The sequence below is a fragment of the Halichoerus grypus genome, chromosome 4 (assembly GCF_964656455.1).
Source record: "Halichoerus grypus chromosome 4, mHalGry1.hap1.1, whole genome shotgun sequence".
In the NCBI taxonomy this organism is placed as follows: Eukaryota; Metazoa; Chordata; class Mammalia; order Carnivora; family Phocidae; genus Halichoerus; species Halichoerus grypus.
This window is the reverse complement of record NC_135715.1, coordinates 55,291,210-55,317,137: the sequence shown is the minus strand read 5'-3', so window position 1 is coordinate 55,317,137 and position 25,928 is coordinate 55,291,210. Positions and strand designations below refer to the sequence as shown.

General features: G+C 48.6%; 1 protein-coding gene across 1 annotated transcript in view; it reads left to right on the top strand.

Annotated features, from left to right (window-relative positions):
- Positions 1-22,716, top strand: part of ERICH6B (glutamate rich 6B) — a 56,277-nt gene extending 33,561 nt beyond the window's left edge. The window contains exons 10-18 of the mRNA XM_078069951.1: positions 2,254-2,342; positions 5,032-5,168; positions 6,598-6,659; positions 10,260-10,274; positions 11,488-11,630; positions 17,338-17,423; positions 17,595-17,747; positions 19,843-20,068; positions 22,501-22,716. Of these exons, the coding sequence (XP_077926077.1) occupies positions 2,254-2,342; positions 5,032-5,168; positions 6,598-6,659; positions 10,260-10,274; positions 11,488-11,630; positions 17,338-17,423; positions 17,595-17,747; positions 19,843-20,068; positions 22,501-22,716 (1,127 nt within the window). The remainder of the gene's footprint in view (positions 1-2,253; positions 2,343-5,031; positions 5,169-6,597; positions 6,660-10,259; positions 10,275-11,487; positions 11,631-17,337; positions 17,424-17,594; positions 17,748-19,842; positions 20,069-22,500) is intronic.
- Positions 22,717-25,928: the final 3,212 nt, after the last annotated feature.

Below are 25,928 nucleotides of genomic sequence, written 5' to 3'. Positions count from 1 at the left end.
ACTATGGTTCTGTCAGGAAAAACCATTAGAAGAGAGGCACTGATTGGATGGAGAAAAATTAAGATTTGTTCTTGATCAGATGCAGAGAAGACACACCCTACTTGAGGGAATCCTGTATGCCTGGCATTTACTTATGGTAGCACTCTGGTGGGCCACCCTGAAGACAAGTCTATTGTTCCCATTACACAGATGAGGGGCCCAGAGTGCCAAGGGGCTGGGTGACACCACTCAAGGGCCTGTCACTTCCCCTGCCCGCACCAGCCCTCGGGTAGAGCCACTTCAGGGGAAGATAATGATCTCACTAGAACAAAGGTAGAAGTTGACAGAAATCCGCAAAGGAAAAGTTAATTAGGCAGAAAGCTTTTCCTTCTCATTCAGCCCCAGTTATGGCTGTTACTGCATATTTACTGTGCTTGTCTTGACACGTAGACAGTGCCCATTGATGTTAATAAGGTTAATTATTATGTTGAATCGAACACTTCTGAACAGTGCCATTCAGTATTCAGGACTGCCCTGTCACCTTCTTCCCTTGATAAACACCTAGTTTGGGTTCCTTCCAATTAACTATGTATTATTCAAGAAAGCCGTATTAAAATAGGGCAATCACAAATGATGGGGATTTGCTGAGCTCTTAGGGCCACAGCCAGACTCTTGTCCTCAATGTAGGGCAGGCACTTACTCAAAGAATCTCATGTGGGAGGTGCTGCCCCTCAGTCTGTCCCGACCCATTCTCCCAGTTCCTTCCCCTCTCCTCCCCAGTGACACCCAAAAGGACCGTCCTCCTCAGAGCTTGCTGCAATTCCCGTGGATTCTTATCAGGTTTTCCTGAACATCTTTTCAAAACTTTTCTCCACTGTTTCCGTGGCAGGCAGGCAGTCTGGGGACAAACAGTGTTTTTGGAATCGAGCTGAAAGGGCCCCGGTGCCTTGCCAGTTCGGAGGACCCCAGGGTGTGTGCAAGAACTAACAAAACGAATTGCTGGAAAGTCCTCTCAGCACAGGGTCTATCAAAGATGTGTCAGGTTTCTGTCAGAAATGAACCGAAGCTGGGGTAGGGGGTGTGCAGGCAGAAAGGCCCCTGAGCCCGTTGTCGGTGGGCAGATCCAGCCGAGTAGCATTCTCTATCCCAACAGAGTTTTTATCACTGAACCAAAATTGGGAAGGAGTGCGAAGTTCACGTGTATAGAGATCACGAAGAATGTCGCTTCTCCACCTCCAAAGGTGTCCTAGAGACACAAAATCAGCCAGACTAAGTCAGCCCTGCACCAACCTGGTGGATTTTCAGGGCTGTCTGGATGGGCCAGCTTGAAGGGGCTGCTCTCATTTCCCCAGGGGCCCAATGACTCTGTGAGAGCCAGTCCTCTGAGCTCCCGCCTCAAGAGCCACAGCTTCCCGGGAGCAGGAGATGGGGCCCAAGTTGTAATGATCAATTCCTTGATTCAATGTGCAGCCCGTCAACACTGGAGGCTCTAAGCCCCTCTCCTAGCCCAGAGTCAGCAGGCTGTAGCTGACCTTGAGAACAAAGGCATTTGCTCTCTGGAGGACTTTTTATGAGCTTACTGGCTTGAGAATACATCTCACGTGCTTTAATTCGCAATTATGAACCATATGCAAGTGTAGAAATCGGCAATTTTTTTACAAAACTGGCAAGAGATAGGAATATTTCTCAGGATTTCCAAGAGAAAATCACACTCGGAATAGATGTCTCCCATAATAAAACTAAAATCCTTCCCACAGCCTGCAGGGTCCTCTATGAGCTGATCCTGGACCCCACCCCATTTCTGCTCCTGCTACCCTCCACACTCACTCCTCTCCAGACATATTGTGCCTCTTACAGTTTGTTATGTCAACTGCACTCCCACCCACTGTCACTGCTGGGCCTTTGCACCTCCTAGCCTCCTGCCAGGAATGTTCTTTCCCAATTATCTGCCTGCTTGCTCATTTCCTTCATTCGGGACCCACTCAGATGTCACCTTGTCAGGTAAACCTTTGCCATCCATCAGGAACACATACTTTCTCAAGTCAGCCACTGAAACTGACCCTTTGATTCCTATTTTATTAATATCCCCAAGTTGAATTTTGGGTAATTTGGTGAATTTACTTCAAGTCTTAACAATGATGCATGCATTTTTATTTAAACAGGCAAGGATAAATGCCATAACTCTGTTTCCTTTTGGTTTTGTTTTTGTCTGTTCCTTGTTATGGTTCTTTTTCCAAATGCCTTTCCTTCTGCTGTGCCTTCCAAAATCAAAAGTCTTGGATTTTGTTACCAAAGAGAACTTTTGGAACGATTTATTAAATGAGCCCATTGACTCACTGGAAGCTGAGGACATAGATGACAAGGTAAGTAAAAAACTCAAGACCACCTTCCTCCAAATGTTGGAGCAGGGTGGCCCGAGGCCAGCCAGGAACTGCCTCTAGAGCGCAGGGATTCCTAGCTTCACTCCATTGTTCGCACAGCCCAAGAGAGCTTTTCTTAAAACAGAAGTAGGTATGAATGACACATATTACATCAAAGTGGGTCAGAAGAAAACCAAATGTAGCATTCCACGGCCCTACTTTCAGAGCCCTGCTGGTAATATAAACACCCTCCAGATCACTTTTAAAGGCGGCAGAGCACAAAACAAAACATTTCATTTATCTAGATATCAAGGCAAATCAGTCTTTGTAGAAACCTTCAAGAAAAATGAAGTTCAATTCCAGAAAGATGGAGTAGATGTACTTTTCCCACTTAGCACAGCTTAAAACCCTAGACGTCATCTATAAAACAAACAGAAGAAGCTTCTGAAAGGTGGACAGAAGTCAGACTGGCTAGGAAACGCAGGACCCAAGGAATGTCATTGCGGTGAGTTCCCTGAGTTTTCATTCTGCTTCATCTATTCCTGGCGATGAAGTGTTGAAAGACAGCAACTCAGAAACCCCAACAGGCACAGACAACAAAAGCCTCAAGAAACACCTGCTATCTCTGACCAGGAAACCAAGAACGGGGCAGCCTGGCAAGACAGACACCGTAGACATTAGCCTCTGCCACGCAAGCAAACACCACGGCAACCAGCAGCAGATGACCCTCCCCAGATCTGTCGCCTGCTGCCACCACCCGCAGAGGGGCGCAGAACCAGCCCTGAGCATCAAGGGACGTCCTTTCCCCGGCTGGAGCCCGTAACCAGACAGAAGATGGGAAGTCATAAGAGTTTGAGTAAGCCTTACCTCTACAGTTTGCTACGTTGTCTTTCCTGCATGAATATTTTACCGGCTGGTACAGCCTGGTGCCTCTAACTTCCTGTGTCAACTTACTTCTAAGGCTTACAGTGCATGTTGATGCGGGTGAAAACATTAGTATGCATCCTTTCCATTATGGCTAAGAAACTTTCTCAGGATTCCAGGTACTAACTACAATCACAAGAGTGAAATCTTGTGTCCCCAGAACTCAAAATTAAGCAGATATATTTTTCTAAATTTACAATAGAAAAAGTGAAAAAAAAAAAAAGATAGGTTGGGTTCTTTTTTAATTATTTAATTGGGAAATTTTCTGGTCTCAGTTCATATTTAGCCCTAAATTTCTTGCTGTCCACACTTGCTTCTGTATACATTATATTAATGAGAATTGGTTTTCAAATACTGAAAAACCACATTAAAGGGAGAAAACACAATTTCTGGAACTCAAATTCACCTCATTGGACTTACTAAGACAGGAAAGTAAGCTCAGGCATTTTAGGAAGATTTTTCAGCAAGAGCTGAAATCTCAAGGAATTGTTTTAATTAGAAACTTGAATTATTCAGAACCCGTCAGCACACCCGTCAGCTGAGGTTCTCCGTGCCAGCCGGACGGAGCTGCAGTCACAGGAAGAAGGGAGACCTCGCCCGTGTGGTTGCGCACAGCGCACTGGGAGGGCTCCATGTGACAGGAGCACTCCACTGGTTGGAGTTGGGGAGAGGCTTCTATAAAGAAGAGGCAGAAGCAGAGCAAGGACATTTTTGATTGGCCATCACTTAACACCCAATTGGCTGTTTGTGATCGGTTGTCCTTAGTTTTCGATGCATAACGTTGAGACATCTCATATAGGCTAAGATTCTGGTTTGCTCACCTAAGCCCCACCACATCAGAGCCACCTCCTGTAATAGCCTGCTCGTTTAATTAGCACCAGCAATGGGACAGGGGTATGCAGAGGCTGGGAATTGGGCAAGCCAGACAGGGGCACCCCAGCTTGTCCCCCAACCTAGAAAATCTGGCCAACCACAAGCTACATTCTTATATTTGTCCCAGCCCACACGCAACTTTGGATATGTCAGCCTTCCACTTACTATAGGAGGCTAATACGTTAATGGCATGCTATACCTGATCAGGTGTTGACCAACCACCATAACAACCTCAACTTGTAGGTGAGCAGGGCAACATGAAAGTGCCATGGTTTTCTTCGACAGCAAGCCAAATTTCACCTTCTGTCAAAAGGGATCCAGAAAAGAAACTTCCGTGAGGACCCACCTATGAGTCAGTTGTGGTTATTAGCTTCACAGACCTGGGATAGAATGCTCCAACTTACAAAATCAAAAGGCAGCTTGCAACATGATTACTTTGGAAGAATCTCTAAATACAGAATTGCCCACTTCTATATCATATTAGGTGCTACCCCGCCTTCCTGAAGACTGCCATCCTTCACTAAATAAGCAACCGTTCCTGCCAGGCCTTTCCTGCAACTCAGAAAGCCTGGTGTGCTCTTAAATCGTGGAAGCGTCTTTATGCTCTATAACCACCTCCACATTTGGAAAAAGGGTAGTTTCATGCTCTGAAAAGATTTGTTGGCATACGGCTGTTAAACAAACAAACCTTGAGCGAACTGGGGAGTGAGGAGTATGAGGATAATGGAAATACTCTTTAAAACAAATCTTGCTAGCCACAGTACTGTTCCCACTGTTTGTGTTTTTCTAATAGCATGGTGAAATCTCACCTGGCACCTTTGGGAGTCAGAAAAGTGCTTCAGTGGTAAGCCGTTAAGTCCCCTTTTCTGGGTGTTTCATTCTGTTCCTTTTGTAGCTTCTCAGCAGCTCCTATCAGGCAGTGTTTAGGACCATGCTCAAAGAAATGGCGGCTCGCAAAGAACAGGAAGAGGATATTGACGTCCCCATGACCGGAATTCTGGAGAGTGAAACCAGAAGGAAACTGGGAATTCTGTAAGTGACAGGAGATATCAGGCTATTGGTCAGTGGGTTCAGGCAGGCTAGCAGTAACAGCAGGGGAAGTCTAAATTGGGCCATCACAGAGAAAAGAGCAAGGCCAGGGCCAGGCAGGTCTGAGTCAAAAGAGCAGGTGCAAGAGCAAGGGCAAGCGCAGCGGGCAGGTGAACAGAATGATCTGGCTGCCAAAAGTCAAGAGCAAGGAAATCTACAAGCATGGGAGGTTCGGGATAGTATCAAAGGCTGACAGTGACAGAGGTTGGAAATCCAGGGCAAGAAAAGTCTTGGAGGGACCATGAGATTATACAGAAGTCTGGGGAGCAAGGCTCAGAGCCCTGGCCTTGTAGGAGAGGGGACAATGGGGGATCAAGGTCCTAGGCATCTGCCAAGAAATTCCTAGCTTCATCATAGGTTAGCTAATGCTCTTCCATGCTCCCCGGAGTGGGAAAAACCATGCACTGCACCGAACTGGGGGTCATGGCCAGAATCCCCAACTGGAGTGGGGAACAATAAGGTTATTGCAGACTTGCTGGCACCAAGTCTTTCTAGCTGTCATGGTCCCAGGTCACAAAATGCTCCTGAACTCCGTTTGTACATCCAGTCTGTGGTGCGTGGAAACTTGGATTTTCTTTTATCCAACTACCAGAAACCTTAGCAAGCAAGGTGCACATTCAGGCCTCCTGTACGTCTATTGCAGAACTGAGAACTTAAAATCTGTCCTGTCAAAAGCCTTCTTCTCAGATCCAGTTAAGCCTGGGAACCTCACTCCTTCCAGCACATTCCCTTTCAAAGGAGCTGTGATCTGAGAACCAGGAAGCATGCTGGAGACCACCCTTATTTGCAAGTAAAACAGCCCAAGCCATTGAAGTCCCAAGATGACTTGCTTTGTATATTGACATTCAAGGGGGGGTAAGGGCTTGATCATTTTGAAGAGCTGTGCCTCAGTGTGGCTTTCATGATAAGTCATTTTGAATAAGATTATTTGAAATGTTTCCACTACATGCAAAGGGGTCTCGAGTGACTGTCCAGTGCTATTCCTCCCAGCTATTTCCAAATGCAACCTTCACTGGGATATGTACAAGCCATTGAAAGATCAAGCTGCACAAGCTTTAACTCATAGACCCAGGCTTGCATTTGGACCTCCCAGCCCTGTCTAGCTCCCGAGATGACCCTTGTTGAATTCATTTTGAAGGGTTTGGGAGTCAGCTTAGAGTCCAGGAGGCAAGCACTGAGTGAATACCATGTGCTGTCCCTTTATTCCTGAGTACTGACTGGAAGAAAAACAGAGTCCAAAAGCAGAGCAATGGGCCTGATTTTTCAACTATGAGAAACACCCAGCAGGCTCTAGCATTGTCTACACTGTGTAGCATGACGTGTACACATGAATTTAGTCCCAGCTTTTAAAAGTAATTCACATTCCTTTTAGGTTGAAGAAAAACTTTGAAAAATACAAGACAACGATTCTCTGGATTCTGAAGAAACGTGAAAGTAAGGACTGCTTTCCCATTTTCCATCCCGTGATCGGCTCTCCTGTGGGCATCTGGCTGCCTCTCACCTTCTGCCATGTACCCTAAAGGAGGCAGAAATGCTCCTCGCCTAGCTTGCGCACCTGCTGGGTTAGCAAGGTCCTAGCTGCCAGGGATAAAATATCAAGCAAGATGGACACAGCCTGGGGCCACCTTATCCTTTTTTGGGGGGTGTGGGTGAGGATAGATAAGAAAGCAAGGGGATGCACGTACACAAGGGTTAAGTGCTATAGTAGGAAGAGGAGGCTGTGGAGCCCCACAGGAAGGCATCTAACCTAGATTTGAGGGGCTATCTAGATTCTTAACACACAGTTTGGGGAAGAATTAGCCCCTTTACCAGACACTGAAGACATCCGAGGTCCAGCTGTTAAGATTTGCCAATCATGGAGGTTGCCAGTGTTTTTAAGTCTAATTGTGGAAAACTTGGACCACGAGCCTAAGCCATGAGGCTACTTCGTTCAGAAACTCAAAGCCACCACATATCTTTCAGATGACTAAATCCAACTAACACAGAAATGGCGAGACTACCCACGGCAGACATAGCTAACCAGTCCTGGTGCTTTTTCTCGCGGAGCCTCAGATTCCTTCCTAAGATCATGTTCCAGTGCCCCAGTACTGATTCATGCCCCTGACCTCACTCTTTGGGAGTAACTGCTGTGGACTAGGTACTCTCACATACTCTCTCTGATTCAAACGAATCTTCCTAACCACGTGAAGCAGGATAAAGAAGCTAAGGCTCAGGGAGGCAAGGAGACTTAGCTGAGATCATCTAGCCATTGTGTGGGCACAAGCCACATTCTGCCCAATACCTCTCAGGCCAAACCTGGGGCTCATCCCCTTGGCATGTTCAATGAACAACAAAAGGCCAGTGTGTCTGGAGAAGAAAAAGTGGGGGCCTTCTAACCCTAGGTCTCGTGTCCTCACTGGAGTTAGGAGGCAAGGAGAAGGAGGAATGGCTACCTTCAGTTTCCATAGTGGAAAGGCCCTGCCTTCCACCAATACTCACACAATGGGGTGCCCCCAAAACAAGGAGGGGGGTTCAGATGCTCAGCTGCCAAAACACAACAAACATCTATTCCACTTGTGATGCTGTATTTGTCTACTGCTCATAGTTCTGTTCCCTCTGGGCTGTAGACACCTGTGTCTTTCATCCCTTGGCACCTCAAGCAAAGCACCCAGTAGGCACTCAATAAGTGTTTTGTTTTGTTTTGTTTGATGGGTGTAGGCATGCATGATTTTTTTCTCCTTTGGGAAATTAAGGCCTACCAGGATACTCTGCTGTCACATGGCCAGGGTATGACTTCCAATTGGAAAATGAGATTTGATAATGGCCGGATTCCCATAGTGCCGCACCCCCACCCCTGCGAACTCCCTGCTCCTCTGGATAACTGAAGCCTCGAAGGTTTGAGCTTTTTTATACAAAAAAAGCAACATTTCAAATAGATAAAAGGCAACCCCTCCACGTCCTGGTTGTTACCAGTCCCAAAGAAATCTCCCAGCCTCTTTTGAGATACAAACTCATTTACTTCCAATATGCAGACCATTCCCCATTCCAGGCACACAGACCCATGTCTCTGCACACTCCGCTTCCCGAGCCCAGGCTGGCTGCATGGGTGTGGGACCTATGATCAGTCACTTGGGGCTCTATACTTAGAGAGGCCGTGCTTGGCTTAATGCCCTGCTGCTGTCACTGCTTGAAATTCTTAATAATTTTAGAACAAGGACCCCTGCATTTTCACTTTGCAACAGGGCCTCTCAAATTAGGTAGCCCTTCCTGTTCAGAACCATCTCATCTGGGAAAAGAGGTGAGAGAACACTACACAGCCTGAATCATGAGCCGTCACAATTCAAAGCTCCCTGCGTGAAGGCTACAGATCTATGGACCCTCTCCCGGTGGCCGGCGCCGTGCGGGCATTATTCACAGTAACTCCATAGGTCTGTGTAGACAGCATAATCCCATTTTAAGGAAACCGAGGCTCAGAAAGGTGGCCTAAGCCTCGCCCTCATAATGGCAGAGCTCGATGTGCAGCACAGACCCGGGTGTCCATGATTTTAGCTTTCTGACAGGGAAACAAAATGAGCATATAAATGTCCTCTTTTATCTTTACCTTTTCAGAAATGTCTTCTATTAATTTCTAATGGACACTCAGGAACTGTGGCTGGGCTCCCGTCAGCTCTTTCCCTCTGACAAATCGTTATCAGTCATAAGCAAGCCCTGGAGCAGGACGGTGCTCCTCAGAGTCCTACACGGGTCTCCAAATGACCCTGCCCTGCCACCTCTGTCTCGTCATTTTCCTGAGGAAAAGCTTCCTCTCTGAGCTCTAGTTCCTTAGACATGCCATAGTCCTAGATTCTCCTTTTCCCATCTCCCACCGCCCCCCCCCCCATTCTCACTGACTCTGCCTCAGGCACCTTCATCTCTCCCCTGGAAGGAGCTCTCCCTAGTCTCCCTGACTCCCTTCTTCTCCTCTCTCAGTCCTTCCTTTGCATTGTTTCGCAAATAATCTTTTTAATACTCCTCATTGGCCCTCCATTGCCTCCCGGAAAATGCCCACCTTCCTCATGTGGCTTAGAAGGTTCTCACTTTTTCCCCTCCAGACACACTGGTTTTTTTGTTCTTCATGGAATAGGCCAGGCATCCCCTACCACAGGGCCTTTGTACTTGCTGTTCCTCTGCCCAGAGCACTCTTCACTCCAATATCCCTGTGGCTTGCTCCCTCACTTTATTCAGGTCTCTGCTTAACTGTCACCTTGTCAGAAATAGTTTCCTTGGCTACCCTTTATGAGCCAGTGCACACGCGCACACACACACACACACACACACACACACACACATCATTTTCCACCCTTCTCACCGTGCTTAGCTTTCCTTCAAAGCACTCCTAGCCATTCGGCATGGTAAGCTGTATCCGTTCACTTATTTAGCATCTACCTCCTCTACTAGAATGGAGAGCAGGGACTACAGCAATCCCCGATACGGAGGACAGTTCTGGGCACCCAGGTACACAGTAGATCTTTACTAAATGAGTGAACAAGGGAATGCCCTGCCTGCCTCCCCGGAGTCACCGGTCACCTCTAACCCGGTCCCACTGTGGCCTTCGACAGCACCGTGCTGATGCTGGGAATTCCCGTCACCTGTTGGAAGCTTACCCTCCCCGCCGTCTCCTCAGCCTCCAGGCCTGCTCGGGTCCCTTCCTGCGAGCTCTCCCGGCCAAGGGCCCCGGGTGAAATTAGAACCTGGAGGGCAAGGAGAGACTCCAGAAAGGCCTCTCCAGACCAGTAGGTGGCCGTCTCCATAAGCAAGAGAACTTACTTCCGAGGCTCATCTTGGGCAGCCGAGAGACAAGCAGATGTCCACATCTGCCCGCCAGGTCTTGAGAGTTTACCTAGAGGCCTGCACTGGGTTCAGTCCCAGTATGTGGGCCAGACGGTCTCGACTACACACGGCTCTCTCAAGGCGGCGTCCTTGAAAATGGCTCCGGCTGTGGGAAGGGCCGGCGGGGCGGAAGGTGCATTCCAAGGATGGGGAGCAGGTGAGGAGCCTCTGATCACCTGGCTCTAGGTCAGAGGTCAACCAGTGGTCACGTGCTCCCATTTGACCTCCTCCAACAGTGGTAACCCCAGTGGTGGGCCGAGTAAGCTCTCTTAACTGATTTCCCCCTGGACCCAGTTAGTTGCCAAGGGAATCGAGCTGTTCTGGCCCCTCTGTTCTGGCTATTTGTCTGAGGCCCACAGGCAGTCACTGGGAGCAGGGATTTTTCCTCAGCTGCCCTCCTCATTTAGTTCCAAAATTCAACTATTATCAAAATGGACGGAAATGATGATAAAAGGAAACTTGTTGCTGTGAAAACTAAGTTGAATGTTTTTTAAAAAACTCAATAAGAAAATAGCTTTTAAAAAAAACGGCTTTATTTTTTTAATATAACAAGTTATAAAGAAATTTATTTTTTTAATTTTATTTTATTATGTTACGTTAATCACCATACATTACATCATTAGTTTTTGATGTAGTGTTCCATGACTCATTGTTTTCGTACAACACCGAGTGCTCCATGCAATACGTGCCCTCCTTGATACCCATCACTGGGCTAACCCATTCCCCCACCCCCCTCCCCTAAAAAAACTGCTTTAAATTAGATGCAGACAAAACAAACATTAAAGATTGGGGAATAGATAGAATTTTTTTTTAAGTCCGTGATTCTGCATTCAGACTATTTAGAAACTACCAAAACTGAAAATTATAGATAATTAGTTATGAACGTGACCAGACAGCCCGTCGTCAGACCCACCCACAAAGATCTTGCCCTACATTTTAAAATGGTGTGCTAATACACATTTATGTTTTAAGTTAAAATAACATGTTTAAAGTATGTTTCCTTTTTTTTTTAATGATTCCCCACTTTCACCTATTTTTTAAATGAACAGAGTTAGCAGCCACACTGGTTATTGGCATGTGGCTGGTAGATCACCCCCAGCATCCCCAAGTCTGGCCTAGGTGGTCTTCACCATGGTGTCTGGCAGCTAGCACTGGGCTGGCACATTGTAGGCTCTTGATAAATATATGTCGAATGAATGAATGCAGAAAATGAGAAAGCTGGAAATTCAACGCCTACATTTCTCTCCAAAGGTTTGCTCTTTCTACTTACTGGGCAGCCTTTGTTACTTGGGGGAATATGGCCAGTATCTCAAACCCTCACACTCTCTTTGATGCCCTGAGAAAGATAGGTCTAAACTTTCTTTCTCTTCTCTACCAGACTTACTCAACCCCAGAACTGCAGGAGCAGCCCCAGATATATCTACTTTCACATTTCATTTATGGAATCAACCACCACCAGTCAAGGAGTCTGTGACAGAAGTCAAAAAAACCCGTCATGTTGTTCGTCATAAGAAGAAATTAGAAATAGATACAGACTGGGTACAGAGCAAGACTGAGGTAGGTAGGGCAGTGTGTTGGTGTTTTTTGTGCTGGGTTTTTGCTCAGGTGAGACATACACACACACCATCAGGGAGCTGTCAGAATATACAACATGAATACAAGCAAGAAAAATGTGCTCCACATAGAGAGGCACACTTGAGTGTGTGGGTTAAGGGCAGATTAACTGGGGCTTTTGCTAGGGTTCATTGAGACTCCTCTCCCTGAAGGGCTTGACTTAGGCAACAGGATGGCATTGGGAGGAGAATAAGGGAACTATACAATATATAGTTCCATCCCCTAATAAATTTAAAATCTATATCAAAAATTGATCACATAGTGAATGGATAAATAAACTGTGGTACATCCATACAATGGAATATTACTCAGTGCTAAAAAGAAATGAGCTATCAAGCCATAGAAAGATATGGAGGAAACTTAAATTCATATTACTAAGTCAAGGAGGCTAATCTGAAAAGTCTACATATTGTAGGATTCCTACTATATGACGTAAGTCCTTGAGTCATTCCAACTATAAGACAAAACTATGGAAACAATATAAAGGAGGGATGAATAGGTAGAGCATGGAGGAATTTTAGGGCAGTAAAAATACTCTGTATGAAACAGTAATGGTGGACACATGCCATTATACATTTTCCAAACCCATAGAATATAAAACACCAAGAGGGGACCCTAATGCAACCTATGGAGTCTGGGTGATAATGATGTGCCATTGTAGGTTCATGGACTATAATGGACACTGTGGTGCAAGGTGTAGAAAGTGAGCGAGTCTGTGCATGGGTGTAGGGAAAAAAGATGTATGGGAATCTCTGTACTTCCTGCTCAATTTTGCTGGGACCTGCTCTAAAAAATAAAGCCTTTTAAAGAAAAACACTTACATGGTAAATTTATAAAAATGTATATTGTAATATTTGGATACTATACATAAGTGAAAACATCTCAAAGTATTAGAGTCATTCACAGTGAGCTAACAACCAGGTCTGAAGCTCAAAAAGAGTCACTGAAGTGGGAATGAGGAAGATGTGATAGGCTTTATGCCTTCTGCATACATAAAGTAAGAACCAACTATGCCCCAGGGCCTCTTCCAGGTGCTGGAGATACAAGGGTGGACAAAGCCCCTGTGCCCATGGAATTTATATTCCAGATAAGGAGACAGCCAATGTATAACAAACTGTTGAGTGCCCCGTCAGGTATTGTTAGGAGCCATGGATAAAGCAGCATAAGGGGCTCGTGAGTTGTTGGCCCGAGAGGAGAGTTGCTCTCATACCCATAGGGCAGGTGGGGAAGTGCCCTTTGAGTCTAGGCACGAATGAAATGAGGGGCAGAGCAAACAGCTCAAGGACAGCTGTGGGCAAGTGAGAGATGGATAGGGAATGAGCTCAGATACCCTGGTCAGGTAGAGCCTCGTGGGTAATCTTAGTAAGACTTTAGATTTTATCCAAAGGATGATATGAAGTCACAAGGATCTGGAGCAGGGGAGGAACATCATCTGATTTATGCTCTAGAAGAACTTTTCTGGCTATGTGCAGAGAATAGATTTAATGAGACAAGAATGGAGGCAGGAAGTTCAGCTGAGAGCCGGGGCATCAATTCAGGTGAAAGATGAGGGGCATCGCAACTAGGGCGGGGGCAGCAGAGGTGGTGGAAAGCACCACCTCTATTTTTTTGAAGGAAGAATCAAAAAGGCTTTCTCTTAAATTCAATACATGTGAGAGAAAGAGAAGATGAAAGGACGAATCTAAGAATTTTGGCCTGAGCAGCTGAGTAAATGCTACGTAACTATTTACTAAATTGGAGAACACAAGAAGCCTAATGTAACCTCACATTGTGTAACACCATGCAAGTGATAAAGCACTTCTACATGTAATGTCAGCTGAGCTTTTCCCAACAATCTCATGGGGTATGGTATTGCTATCAACATTTTACAGTTGAAGAGAGTGAGACCTAAAAAATCTTAAAATGACTGTCACACGGACATAGAGCCTCCTCTTGAAACAGTTCCCAAAGCTAAGAGGTTTAATAACCAGATGTATGTTTCTTGCTCATGTCACATCTGACTTGAGTCTCCTAGCTCTCTTGAGTGGCTCTCCTTGAGGCTGGCTCCTGGGAATCTGGGCTCTTTCATTACGGGTCTCTGCCATCTTGGAGTCCTTTGTGTCCCGTGGCATGGACAGGAAGTGAAGTCATGGTCTAGGCTTAAATCTATCAACCAAAAGAAGTCACATGACGCCTCCTAGATGCAAGAGAGCTGGGAAGTGGATTTCTGCTGTGTGTCCAGAGGAAAATGAAAACAGTTTGCACTAAGTGGAAAAGCAACCAAACATCCTAAAGTGATGAGGCTGGCCTCACCTTGTGACAAAAGTAGGAGAGAACCGGAAACCAACACTGTCAACCAAGGTATGACTCTTTCAGCCTCCAGAAAGGAATGGAAAGTTTGGTATCCCTTCATCTCTTGGGCCTGTATGAAGAAGGGAAGTCAGTGGACCAGCCAGAACTCCTGCAGATGGAGTAATCAAGGGAAAGCCGGGGGACTCTCTAGATTGTACCAGACGTGGAATGGTGAGGGTGTTGGAAGCCTTCAGAGATCTTCAGCTTCCCCACACGAATGGTGATGAGATGTCAGCTTTTAGATAAGCCACTTGTTATATAATTCCCAGTGAGGGAAAATGTGACAACTCCACCTCCAGGTCAGAGATTTTGCTTTGCCTGTGGGGTCCTCATCGCCAGGAAAATGTCATTCCATGACAATTGAATTTGACAGGCAGACAGCGTCTCGGAGTAAGTCGGGCTTTCATGGACTGTGTGAACAGAAGACCTAAAATACAAATATCCTCTCCCGTGAGTAATAGCTAGAAGCTCCTTCCAGGCCATCAGGAACAAACCAGCCCCGGATGTCTTTACAAAGCCCTTTTTTAGGTTAAAAAAGAAAAAAGCAGTGATGTGCAGACTGAATGTGGGAAGTAGCCGGGAGCTTAATGGTTGGAGGCAGCGTGTCCCATGGACAAGCCTCCAGGCGAGGGGCAGATGGCTGGCCTCTGACTCTCCTCTCCCTAGACAACTTGGTGTTCATCATTTATCCTCATCTGCAGGGGGGCCAGTGACCGTGCCTACATTGTAGGGTCCTTGTGCTGTGGAAGAAAGTGGTCGGCGCAGTGCTGGGTGTGGGGATGGAGTCCGTTTGCGGACCTTTGTCACCTCGAGTGGGTTTTACCCAGATGCCCAGGTTCCTGGGCATTCCAAGGCATGCCCTGAGAAGCCCGCAGCCCCAGCTCCTCAGATGGCTGCATCTTTTTCTTTGATTGTCTTAGATTTAAGCATTCTGCTGTAAGCTTTCTTGAACAAAGGGGTCTTCAACAGTTAAAAATAATAGCTGGAGAACTGCTGACCCATTTAGAGCGATGTGGGACACTAGATGACCCAAAAAGCCTTCCTACTGCAAACACCTGGGAAATGTAGATGGCATGTAAAAAGCATCAGAAATGTAGAGCAGAGTGTGTAAGAAAGTGAGGGACATAATCAACACCAGAAAGAGATAGAAACCGAGACACCAGAAGAGCGAGCATGTGAGCAGGGGGTGGGTGAGGTGGGGCGGTGTGCTGGGGAGCGGAGGGCCAGAAGGAGACCAGCTCATCCTGATAATCCAGGCGCTTGGGTGTTCATGCCCAGATGGGAACACAAGACAAGGACATGTGTCCTTTACAAGGAAATAGCCACACGTGAAACAGCTCCAATAATCAATGACATACTGAGCCACAAAACAAGTCTCAGCAAACGCTCAACAGCTGATATCACAGACTATGCTCTCTTACCCCAGTGAGTTTTAATTAGTCATAATAACATCACCCAAAGCAACTTGTGCATTTGCAAATTTAAAAACACACTTGCAAATAACTTGTGTGTCAAAGAAGAGATCATATTGGAAATTCAAAAATATTTAGAATGGAATGAAAGGTAAACATCTCTATGCATGGGAAACAGCTAAAATGGTATTTTGAGAGCAATGCTATAGCTTTAAATGCTTATATTAAGAGGAGGAGGATCAAGAAGAAGAAAGATGAAAACAATGAGCTCAATATTCAATTTGAGGAATTAGAAAAATAAAATAGAGTAATATAGAAAATCTACAGAAGGTAGAAGTATATACATGATAATAATAAGACTAAAAATTGATACAATGGGAAACAAATAGAATAAACAAACCAAAAGCTGGCTCTCTGAAAAGACTAGTTAAAAAAGCAAATCTTCAGGTGAGGTTTATCCAGGAAAAAAAAGAGAGAGAGAGAGAGAAGATAGTCATAATAAAAAAAAAAAAAAAATGAAGACAAGGTCATAACTACAGAGGCAGTAGAGGGTTGTTTTTTTTTTTTTAAACACCATATGACAACAGTTTTAGGACAATAAATTTGAAAATTTACCTAAAATGAACAATGTCCTAGAAAAATATAATTCACTAAAACTGAATCAAGAAGAGATTTTAAAAACCCTGAATACAATGCCAAAGTTATGGGTTGAATTGTATCCCCCTAAAAAGATATATTTAAGTCCTAAGCCCCGGTGCCTAAGAACGGACCCTTCTTTGGAAAATTGGTCTTTAAGGATGTAGTTAAGAGGAGGTTATGCTGAAGCAGGACAGGCCCCTAATCCGGTGTGACTGGTATTCTTTCAAGAAGATGGCCATGTGAAGACACAGAGACCCAGGGAGGACAGCACATGAAGATGGAGGTAGACACTGAATAACAGGCCAAGGAACAACAAGGATCACAGGTCATCACCAAAACCCAGGAGAGAGGCACATAAGAAATTCTTCCTCGGAGCCTCCAGAAAGAACTGACTCTACCAACACCTTGATTTCAGATTTCTGGCCTCCACCTCTATGAGAAAATAAATTTCTGTAGTTTTGAAGTGCTCCATTGGTGTTACTTTGTTACAGCAACCCTAGAAAACTAAAACAACCAACAACCTGGGTGCCTGGGTGGCTCAGTTGGTTAAGTGTCTGACTTTGGCTCAGGTATGATCCTAGGGTCCTGGGATCGAGTCCCATGTCCCCCCCTCAACAGGGAGCCTGCTTGTCCCTTTGCCCCTCCCCCATTCATGTTCTCTCTCTCTCTCTCTCTCTCTTCTCTCTCTCAGATAAATAAAATCTTTTAAAGAAAAAAGAAAGAGGGGCACCTGGGTGGCTCAGTCGTTAAGCGTCTGCCTTCGGCTCAGGTCATGATCCCAGGGTCCTGGGATGGAGCCCCGCATCGGGCTCCCTGCTCTGTGGGAAGCCTGCTTCTCCCTCTCCCACTCCCCCTGCTTGTGTTCCCTCTCTCGCTGTGCTTTCTCTGTCAAATAAATAAATAAAATCTTAAAAAAAAAAAACATAAAAATAAAAAAAAGAAAAAAGAAAGAAAAACAACCAATAACCATTAGAGGATTGAAATGACAATGACAGTTTAAAATATACATGCGCACGTACACACACACAGAGTGATCCCTCTCTGGCTCCTGGGCATATAGATGAATAAACTGAGGAGGCCCTGAGAGGTTTCCTATCCCGAATCCTCAGCAAGGTGGTGGTAGTGATGGGTGGGGTAGTGATGGGTGGAGTGGCAGCGTGGGCATTCGGAGAGTAAACCCAGCCCGAGCACTCTCGTGACACCGTACTCTGAATTGGGACAATCAGCCCCTGTGCACTCTTTATAATAAGCTCATCTTTTCTTCCCAGGTGCATCACCATGATGTTAAATTAACTCTCTACCCCAGTGAGACTGTCTTCCAAATCCTCTTTCCTGATGGATCAGGCCAGATACAGTATCCACTGAAGCCCAGGGACGCTCACATTGACACATATTGACACATTTGGCGCCTCAAAAGTGGGTGGGTCAGGGCTGGGGTGTGGTTTTCCTGAGGCCCGCATCCTCTGCAGGGCTCTGCCTTTCCCAGGGACCCCAAGGAGCTGCGTGTGCCTTAACTGTCTTCCAGCTACCCATCAGGAAACCTGGCTATGCTCATCCTCAGTACAAAACAGAGAGAGTTCACATACATCATTCTGGAAGACAGTGAAGAAAGGTGTGTCCAGGCCCTTATCAACAACTCTGGCCATGCCACCTTCTATGATGAAAACAGAGAAATCTGGTAAGTTTGGGTCGTGAGTCCCAAACACCCTTCCCCACGGAGAGGCAGTGTGGTTAAGGGTTGATCCCCAGTCCGCACAGCCCTCCTCCCTCACTGGGTTAGGTCTCTCTCTCCCTCATTCGCTTGTGAATTTCTTTCTCCCACCCACACATGTTGCACATGGAGAGATGGGTATCATGTGGCAGCAAGGCAGGTCCCTGACCTCAGGGAAGGCACTCTGTCCTTGTCGCCATTGCTTCCGCAAGGGTGAAAGAGCAATCAGAGACTCACGGTGACCACTTCTCTTGGCTCCATGTTTTCTACACTTGCTGAGAGTCAAGTTGAGAATTACCTGAGAAAAACCCAGTACCCCTCTGTCCCAGGTGCCTCAGAGAGCAGGGTGTGGTCAGGGCTTTGGAGACACATGTATTGTGCACAAAAACCAAACTTCTAAATATTTTGTGATCGCTGAACTTAGTTCTTAAGTTCCCATTTCTGGCCATGGTGGGAAACTTCATCTTACCAAATCAAGGTATCCTGGCCACTTCAAAATCTTTCTCCATCTTTTTGGGGGTAAGTATTCCTTTTTTTTTTTTTTTTCCCAAGATTTCCCCCTTCCCTTCCCTACTAAGTGGTCATGGAGTGGGAAATGCCTACCATCTTGCATCAACTTTATACTTCCTTTCTTCTTGATTGTCAAAACCAGATTTATGCTTTTAATTCAAAAAAAATATTTTGACTCTGCCAGCCTTGGTTTTTAAGAATATTTTCTTTCCTTTTTTTTTTTTTAAGATTTGTTTATTTGAGAGTGGTGGGGGAAGGTTGGCTGGGACAGAGGAAGAGCAAGTCTTAAGCAGCGGGGCTTGATCCCACAACCCTGAGACCACGACCTGAAACCAAGAGTCAGACACTTAACCGACTGTGCCGCCCAAGCGCCCCTTAAGAATATTTTCTTAAATATTTTTTGTGTTTTATTATTTTTCTGTGTTTTTTGTTTTTTCTTTAATTTTTCTTTTTTTTTTCTTTTTCATTTTTTTTCTTTGAGCTTTTAAAACACTATTTCCTTGTTGACAACTTTGTTCTCAGGGGTATCTGCCCTGCCCTGAGGGCCTTTTGTATAGAAACATGTCTGAAAGGTGCAGGAAGCACCAGGTAGCCGGTGGAGGCAAGAAACTCAGCCAATTATCTCAAATAGTATCGCTACATTCTGTGGGGCCTCTTCTCCATAATGGCACTTACTTTTAGGGCCAGAAGAGAACTTAGGGAAATCTAGGAACTACTTTTATTTTCTTAGAGGATATAAGTGACTTACCCAGAGTCATACATAAAATTACAGGCAAAAGAGGCGCCTGGGTGGCTCAGTCAGTTAAGCATCTGCCTTCGGCTCAGGTCATGATCCCAGGGTCCTGGGATCGAGCCCTCCATCGGGCTCCCTGCTCGGCGGGGAGTCTGCTTCTCCCTCTGCCTTGCCCCTCCCCCTGCTTGCACGCACGCACGCGCTCTCTCTCTCTCTCAAATAAATAAATAAATAAATCCTTAAAAAAAATTAAGGGCCAAAAGTTTTATGACATTGGACTTAGCCTAAAATAAAGCACTTAAAAAAAATTTCTCAAATAAGGCATACAAAGAGATACCCCATCTTACCCCTGAATCTCAACCCATCAAAACCCAAGGGGAGGGGGGTGGGAGGATGGGTTAGCCTGGTGATGGGTATTGAGGAGGGCACGTTCTGCATGGAGCACTGGGTGTTATGCACAAACAATGAATCATGGAACACTATATCTAAAACTGATGATGTAATGTATGGGGATTAACATAACAATAAAAAAATTAAAAAAAAAAAACCCAAGGGGAAGAATGATGCTCCGACTGGGGAAGGGCTGACCCCCACCTTCCAGATTCCCCTTCTGTCGGTCTGGTGTGGGGCCTGGAGATCTACGTTCTTTAAAAGCTTCCCAGGTGTTTGTGCAGGTCAGCGGGGGTGGGAACCCAGGCCAGGAGGAAAGAGAAAGGGAAGGAGGCAGGGATGGCGGCAGGCCTGCATTCACCCCAGGGAAGGCTCTGCCCTTTGCACACAGGCCAAGCCCCATGCTTGCCTGATCCTTTCTCGGTCTAGGTTGAGCCTGAGCCAAAACCTGGGCTACTACTTCCCCAAAGGCAAACACCAGAAGGCCTGGAACTGGTGGGATCTGAGCCTCCACGTCCATGCGCCCCCTTTCCAGTCCATCTCCTTGAAAATCAACCGGTACATCAAGGTACAAATAAGGAGCCAGGATAAGATCGCTTTCTGCTTCAACCACCAAAAGAAGCACATCTGCTTAAACCTGGGCACCAAGTACAAGGTAAGGTCTCAACTCCCTCTGCCAGGCAGGTGCCCACTGGGCCATGCCACGGGCCTCTCTCTGGGCCATGTTCTGCATCACTGCTACCCAGAGAGAGACACGGCCACCTTCGTTGACCTGACGCTTGACAGAGGCATTCATTTACCATCCGAGCACCTCGAGACCCCGAGCACCTCGAGATGTGGAGCTGAGGAAACAGACAGCCTCAAAGAGCCCAGCCGCAAGCCAGGCCAAAAAAGCAAAGACGTCAACATACGTTTTCTCACCTGATGCTCACATCAGCCTTGTCAGTAGGCAGGGACAGAAACCAGGGGGAAATCTGTGTCCCCAGGCCTGCCATTGGTGTCCTCTTCTCTCCTCCCCCAACACACTCATCTCCGAGTAAAGGAGCACCTGGAAGTTCAGGGGGCTCTGCCTGGGCTGGGCAAGAAAGTAGCAAAGATGTGTTCACGTCCTAGGGCTGCCATGACTAATGACCGCAACCTGGCTGGCTTAAACAGAAACTCTCACAGCTCTGGAGGCTAGAAGTCTGAACTCCAGGTGTCAGCAGGGCCACACTCCCTCCAAAGGGCTCTGGGGAGAATCCTTCCTTGCCTCTCCCAGCTTCTGGGGTCCCTAGGCGTCCGTTGGCTGGTGGCAGCATCGCTCCGACCTTCTACCTTCACGCAGCTTTCTTCTCTGTGTCTCCGTGTGTCCAGTGTCCCCCTCCTTTCTCTTATAAGGACACCAGACAGCGGATTTAGGGCCCACCCTAAGTCCAGGATGACCTCATCCTGAGATCCTTCACTTAATTACATCTGCAAAAACCCTCTCTTCAACCCCCTACAAATGGGGAGTCTGCACCTGGGAGTTCTGTGAGTGGGCAAGAAGGTGGGCTCCTGAGACCCTTCCCTAGGCCCAGAGTTCAGGAGAGGAATAGGGTGTCCTTGGCCCCCCGCTGAGACCCACACAAGACCCTGCTCCTGCTTCGGCTCCTCAGAAGGCTCTGTTTACAGACCCGCCAGAGAGACATTTGAGGTCTCTGAAAGTAGGACTGCCGCCTGGGGAGACAGACAGACAGACAGACAGACATGTTTCCTGGGAGGTGAGCAGAGAAGTAGGTTGATGGAGGAAGCAACCAAACAGCAGACTCAGGCAAAATTACACCATATGAAATTCTGGGAAGGAGAGTAGGGAACGTGCTAGGTTTAGCTTGCCCAGGACGGAGGTGTTTTCTGGGACCCAGGACTCTGAGTGCTCAAACTGGGAAAGTTCCAAGCAGATCTGGACAGCTGGTCCCCTGGCCTGGGAAGGCCTGCCATTTTATATCCCGAATAATCACGTCCCAACCTCCTTACCTACCCCGGATTTCCCAGAGCAGCCAACCCAGTAGAGAGGAGCCATGTACGTACATGGTACCATCCGCTGGTCACCCCCCGCACAGCGGTGACGTGCTAAGGGAGCAGCTGGGGGTAGAGAGGGTACGAGGACCCGGGCCCCTGGGCTTTGGATGACGGTGGGGTCCCACTGATGAAGGGGGCCAGGAGGGGAAGCCAGTGGCCAGGAAGGGCGGGTGAGGGCTGGTATAGGCAGAAACCCCAGGAGGCCTGGCAGCCCCAGGAGCGGGGCCAGTGCAAGGGGGGGGGGGCGTGGCAAACGAAGCAAATAGCACACGTGTGACTGACTAGGCAGCAGGTCCACCGAGGCCGGGCAGCCAGGCACCCTAGGAAGAACATACTAGCCCTCCTCTTCCTCTGAGACACCAGGCCGACCTCATGCACCTTCTGTGCCCATTACTGTCTGTGAAATGGACACCACCTTGTTGTAAGGCTTAAATAAGATACTTGGGTGAAAGCATTTCATAAGCTGGATACCTCACCGAGATAGAACATCCTGGTGTGATCCTTCATTATTTCTCCCTCCGGGAGACCCTCTGCTCAGCCTCTGTAGGCCACAAACCAAGGCAGGAGTCGGCCTAGAGGTGGCTTCCCTGGGGCAGTGCCTCATCCCAGCAAAACCCAGACACGCTCCAGGGGAGGCCGAGCTGGAAGTGGACAGACAGGCAGACGCTGTGGACGGTTTCCCGGCTGTGGTAGAGCTCCAGCCTCCCCAACCCTGCTCCCATGGTGGGAATTCATGGGGAGGAGCCAGACACCCCTAGAAAGACACAGCCTTTGCAAGGCAGGCCACACAAGGGCCCAGAAGCCAGTTGGGGTCCTTGGTTTGGGGTCAGGCTGGAGGGTGGCCTCAGCCCCCGTCTCTGTAGCTGTGTGGTCGCAGGCCCGGGCCAAATGAGGGGAGCATTGCTGGTGACAAGACTAGGAGCACAGATTTGCCCTGGAGTGAGTTTCCAGGGGAGACCTGGTCCTGGTCCAAGGGGCCTAATCCTGGGGTGGAAAGCACGGTGTCTGGACAGCATTTGTCCTCACCTAGCCTTCTGTGAATTCCCACAGTCCATAACCCCGGAGGTGCTGAGTGAAATGAAGCAGAAGGCCATCCTGGAGGTAGAATTTGGTTCAACAGCTCGGAAGATGCAGGTCCTCCTGGGGAAAATGAGTAGAATCCTGAATTTCCTGACCATCCCTGATTTGGAAAACTTCATAGAGGCTGCCAGGATCTTGCGAACCGACAACCTGGAGCACAAGGAGAACTCTTACTTCCAAGAGTAGGGCAGTCACCACATTGTGCCAGGGCCCTCTCCAGCCACCATGAACTGTCTCGGGAGAGTTATCAGGAGCGCCAAGGAAAACCCCAGAGCCCTATGTATGTCTCTTGAGAGTTGATTTGTCGTTTGGGACTTACCACAGCTCCTTGGTTTGAAAAAAGAATCTGTGGCTGGGCACGGAAAAACCCTCACCCGACAGCACGAGGAGCAGGTTGTTTCGGTAGGCGATACCCGTCAACCCCTGTCCTGCGTGCCCCCACCGGTCACTTGAATGCAGTCCTTTTGCAGCCTTCCTGTACTCGGGTTGACTCAGGACACAGCCGGTCTCAAAGCGTACCTCTGCCCGTTGTTGGCTATGCGACCCTGGGCAAGTAGCTTTGTGCCTCAGTTTCCTTGTCAGCCAGATGGGTCTAGATATCCCCAGAGGTTCTCACTAACCCTAACATCATCACAAACACCCCTCTGCCACCCCTGCCAAGGCAGAGGGAGACCCAGACAGCGAACCAACGCCAGATTGCTGCAGGTCCCCTAACCCAGGAGCTGGTCAGGAGCCTGAAGGGACACACATTCAAACCCCCTCCACTAGCTGGGACACTTCTGCTCACTGGTAACAGTCACTCATCCAAGTAGGTAAAGCAAAATGGGAATGAGTCATCTGGACGGAAGGTGCAGTGGGTCTGAGAAAAGGATCAGAGCATGGGAAGCCCCCAGAAGCCAGAGGACTTCCGTCCTCATCTCTGTGACAGTCTTCTTGTCCTGAAGACATGTTGTCTATGCGCCTCACTTCATGGGGCTCTGCCTCCTGATCTCTCTCAAAAGCCCCCAGAGGTCCCTGATTGGCCTGGCTTGATCAGGAGGCCACTCTTGGTCCAGCCCCACGTGGTAGGGAGGGTGGGGTTATGTCTTGATGCCCGTGCACAGGGATGGGCGGGAGTTTCTAGAAAAGGGGGACTCAGGAGGTGGGCAGCCCCCTACAGTGTGCCTCTTCTACATCCCGGGACACGGCCACTTTCCGGGATGACCTCCACTGCAGCCTAAACCAAGCCGGGATAGGAAACCCCTTCCTCCCAGCCAGCCTGGCAACTGGCCATTCCCTGCCACGACAATGACACCAGAGACCCCCTTCGTGGCCCTGCCCCCTTGCTGATCTCACACGGCCTGCCAGCGACCTTCACCGACGTCATCATGGCCCCGAGCCACGACAGCCCAGCAGCTGAGGCAGCACTGGAGGTGGGCAGAGGTGGGCAGTGGGGGGCGGACGCGGTCATGCCCACTATTTGCCACATTGCTGGCCGACGGTACCCTCAGCTAGAACAACAGTCCCTGTGGCGCAAGGCAATGAGCCCTAAATGACACAGACGACCGCCGGAGCAGCCTCCCCCTCCCAAGCCCAGGTCAGAGTCTCAGTGGGCCCTGTTTGGTCCGCACTCGTGCCGAGGGCCTAGAAGCCCTTTTTTCTTACCCGCCACGAGAAGCAGAAGCTTCCAGGTTGGTCCCAGCAACAAACAAGCTCCCCCCAAGCTCGCGACTGGCTCAGAGCCAGCGCTCACATCTCCTCCAGGACTGAAGGACCAGCCGGCCCTGGCTCGGGGTCCTGGCACCACGGCGTGCTCGCTGCGCAAACTCAGGCACCGTGGTGAGCCCGTGTCCTCCCCCGGCACAGGAGGGCCATCCTGGAGCTCGCCTCCCACGGTTACACCCTGGGGGTTAAAGTGGCGTCGGTAAAGCACTGCGCGCCGAGCTTCCTGAGCGCGCTCTCACGACCGTCAGCCCGCTCCCCTCCCCGGGAGTCCTCCTTGCACGGACCCGAAATCGTTCTTCCACTCACGCAGAGCCTGTCAACAGGCGGCTGCGCAGAGGGGTTCTGTTTGGTCAGCCCCGTTTGAAAATCTTTTGTTGCCGACATTTAAAGGCCCAGAGATTTCACATAGAGGCACGGGGTTCCAGGTCCCCTGGGACCCGCGGCTCTGTGCCAGGGTCGCCAGAGACTGGACAGAATCACACAGGAATCAGGGACTGTTCTCACAAGGGAAAGCCGATCACCTCACAGACCGGGAAGGAAATAAAGCCGCCAACCAGATGGCCAGGAACTGCACAGATCTAGATCCCCCCCACTCCGTGCGTTTGCTGGAGGCCCCACACCGGGTGCCGTCCACAGCAGAAACTTACTGTCGGGCTTCCGGAGCCTGGAGGTCCGAGATCCAGGGCTTCCCTCTGGAGGCGCGAGGGGAGCGTGTGTTCCGGGCCCCGGCCGCTTCTGGTGGGTCCTGGGCTTGAGGCAGACCTCGCCAGGCCTTCTCCCTGCGTGTGTGTCTCTGAGTCACAGTCCCCCTTTTTATATGGACACCAGTCACATAGGAGGGGGTATGGCCTCATCTTGACTACACCTGCAACAACCGATTTCCAAATAAGGTCACACTTCCAGGCCCTGGGGGTTAGGACGCCAACACAGGAATGTGGGGGGTGGGGGCACGAATTCAACCTGTAACACTCTCTGCCTCCCGTCCTGGGCCCTTCCCAGGTCCTCACCTTCCTGAGGGGACAAATTCTGACTGACCACCATTCTATCTTCAATGACTTGGCAGGAAAAGGTGCTTCTCCTGGAAATGAAAACGAACGAAGTTGGGCTGTTTATGAATACCAACCTGTTCAGTTACACACAAGGGTTCCCTGATGGGTAACAATTGGTGACTGCCCCAAGGCAAATGGAGCCTCGTGCAGTGCCCACAAAATTACTAATGAATTCAGTAACTAATTAGGCCATGCAACAAATACACACTGAGCTTCCGCCATGTGCTCAAGGTGCCCCTGGGGAGATTAGGCTGGGGCTCAGAGAAGCGAGCAATAGCAAAACAAAGCAACTGTGGCTTTGTTGGAGGAGCACAGCACAGCAGAGCCCTCTGGGTGAGAGGGAAGGTCACAGAGTGAAGAGTGGGGGTGCGGGCGCGGGCTGGGAGTACCCAGGAGGGAACGAAGAACCTCCAAGAGCCCCCACCAGCACCAAGGCCAAGGATGGAACCGTGGCCCGCTGACTGGGGGCGAGGGGGGCGCGGGATTTCATTGGAGTGCTGGGGAGCCGCCACCTTCCTACTTGGATGGCAGGAGAACTCACTCCAGAGCCCCCCACGCTGCCACAGCGGCCATGTAGAAGGAAAAAGACATACCGGCAACAGGAGGCCCCTTTCCCCCGTGCCGTGCAGTGTACCTCCAGCACCC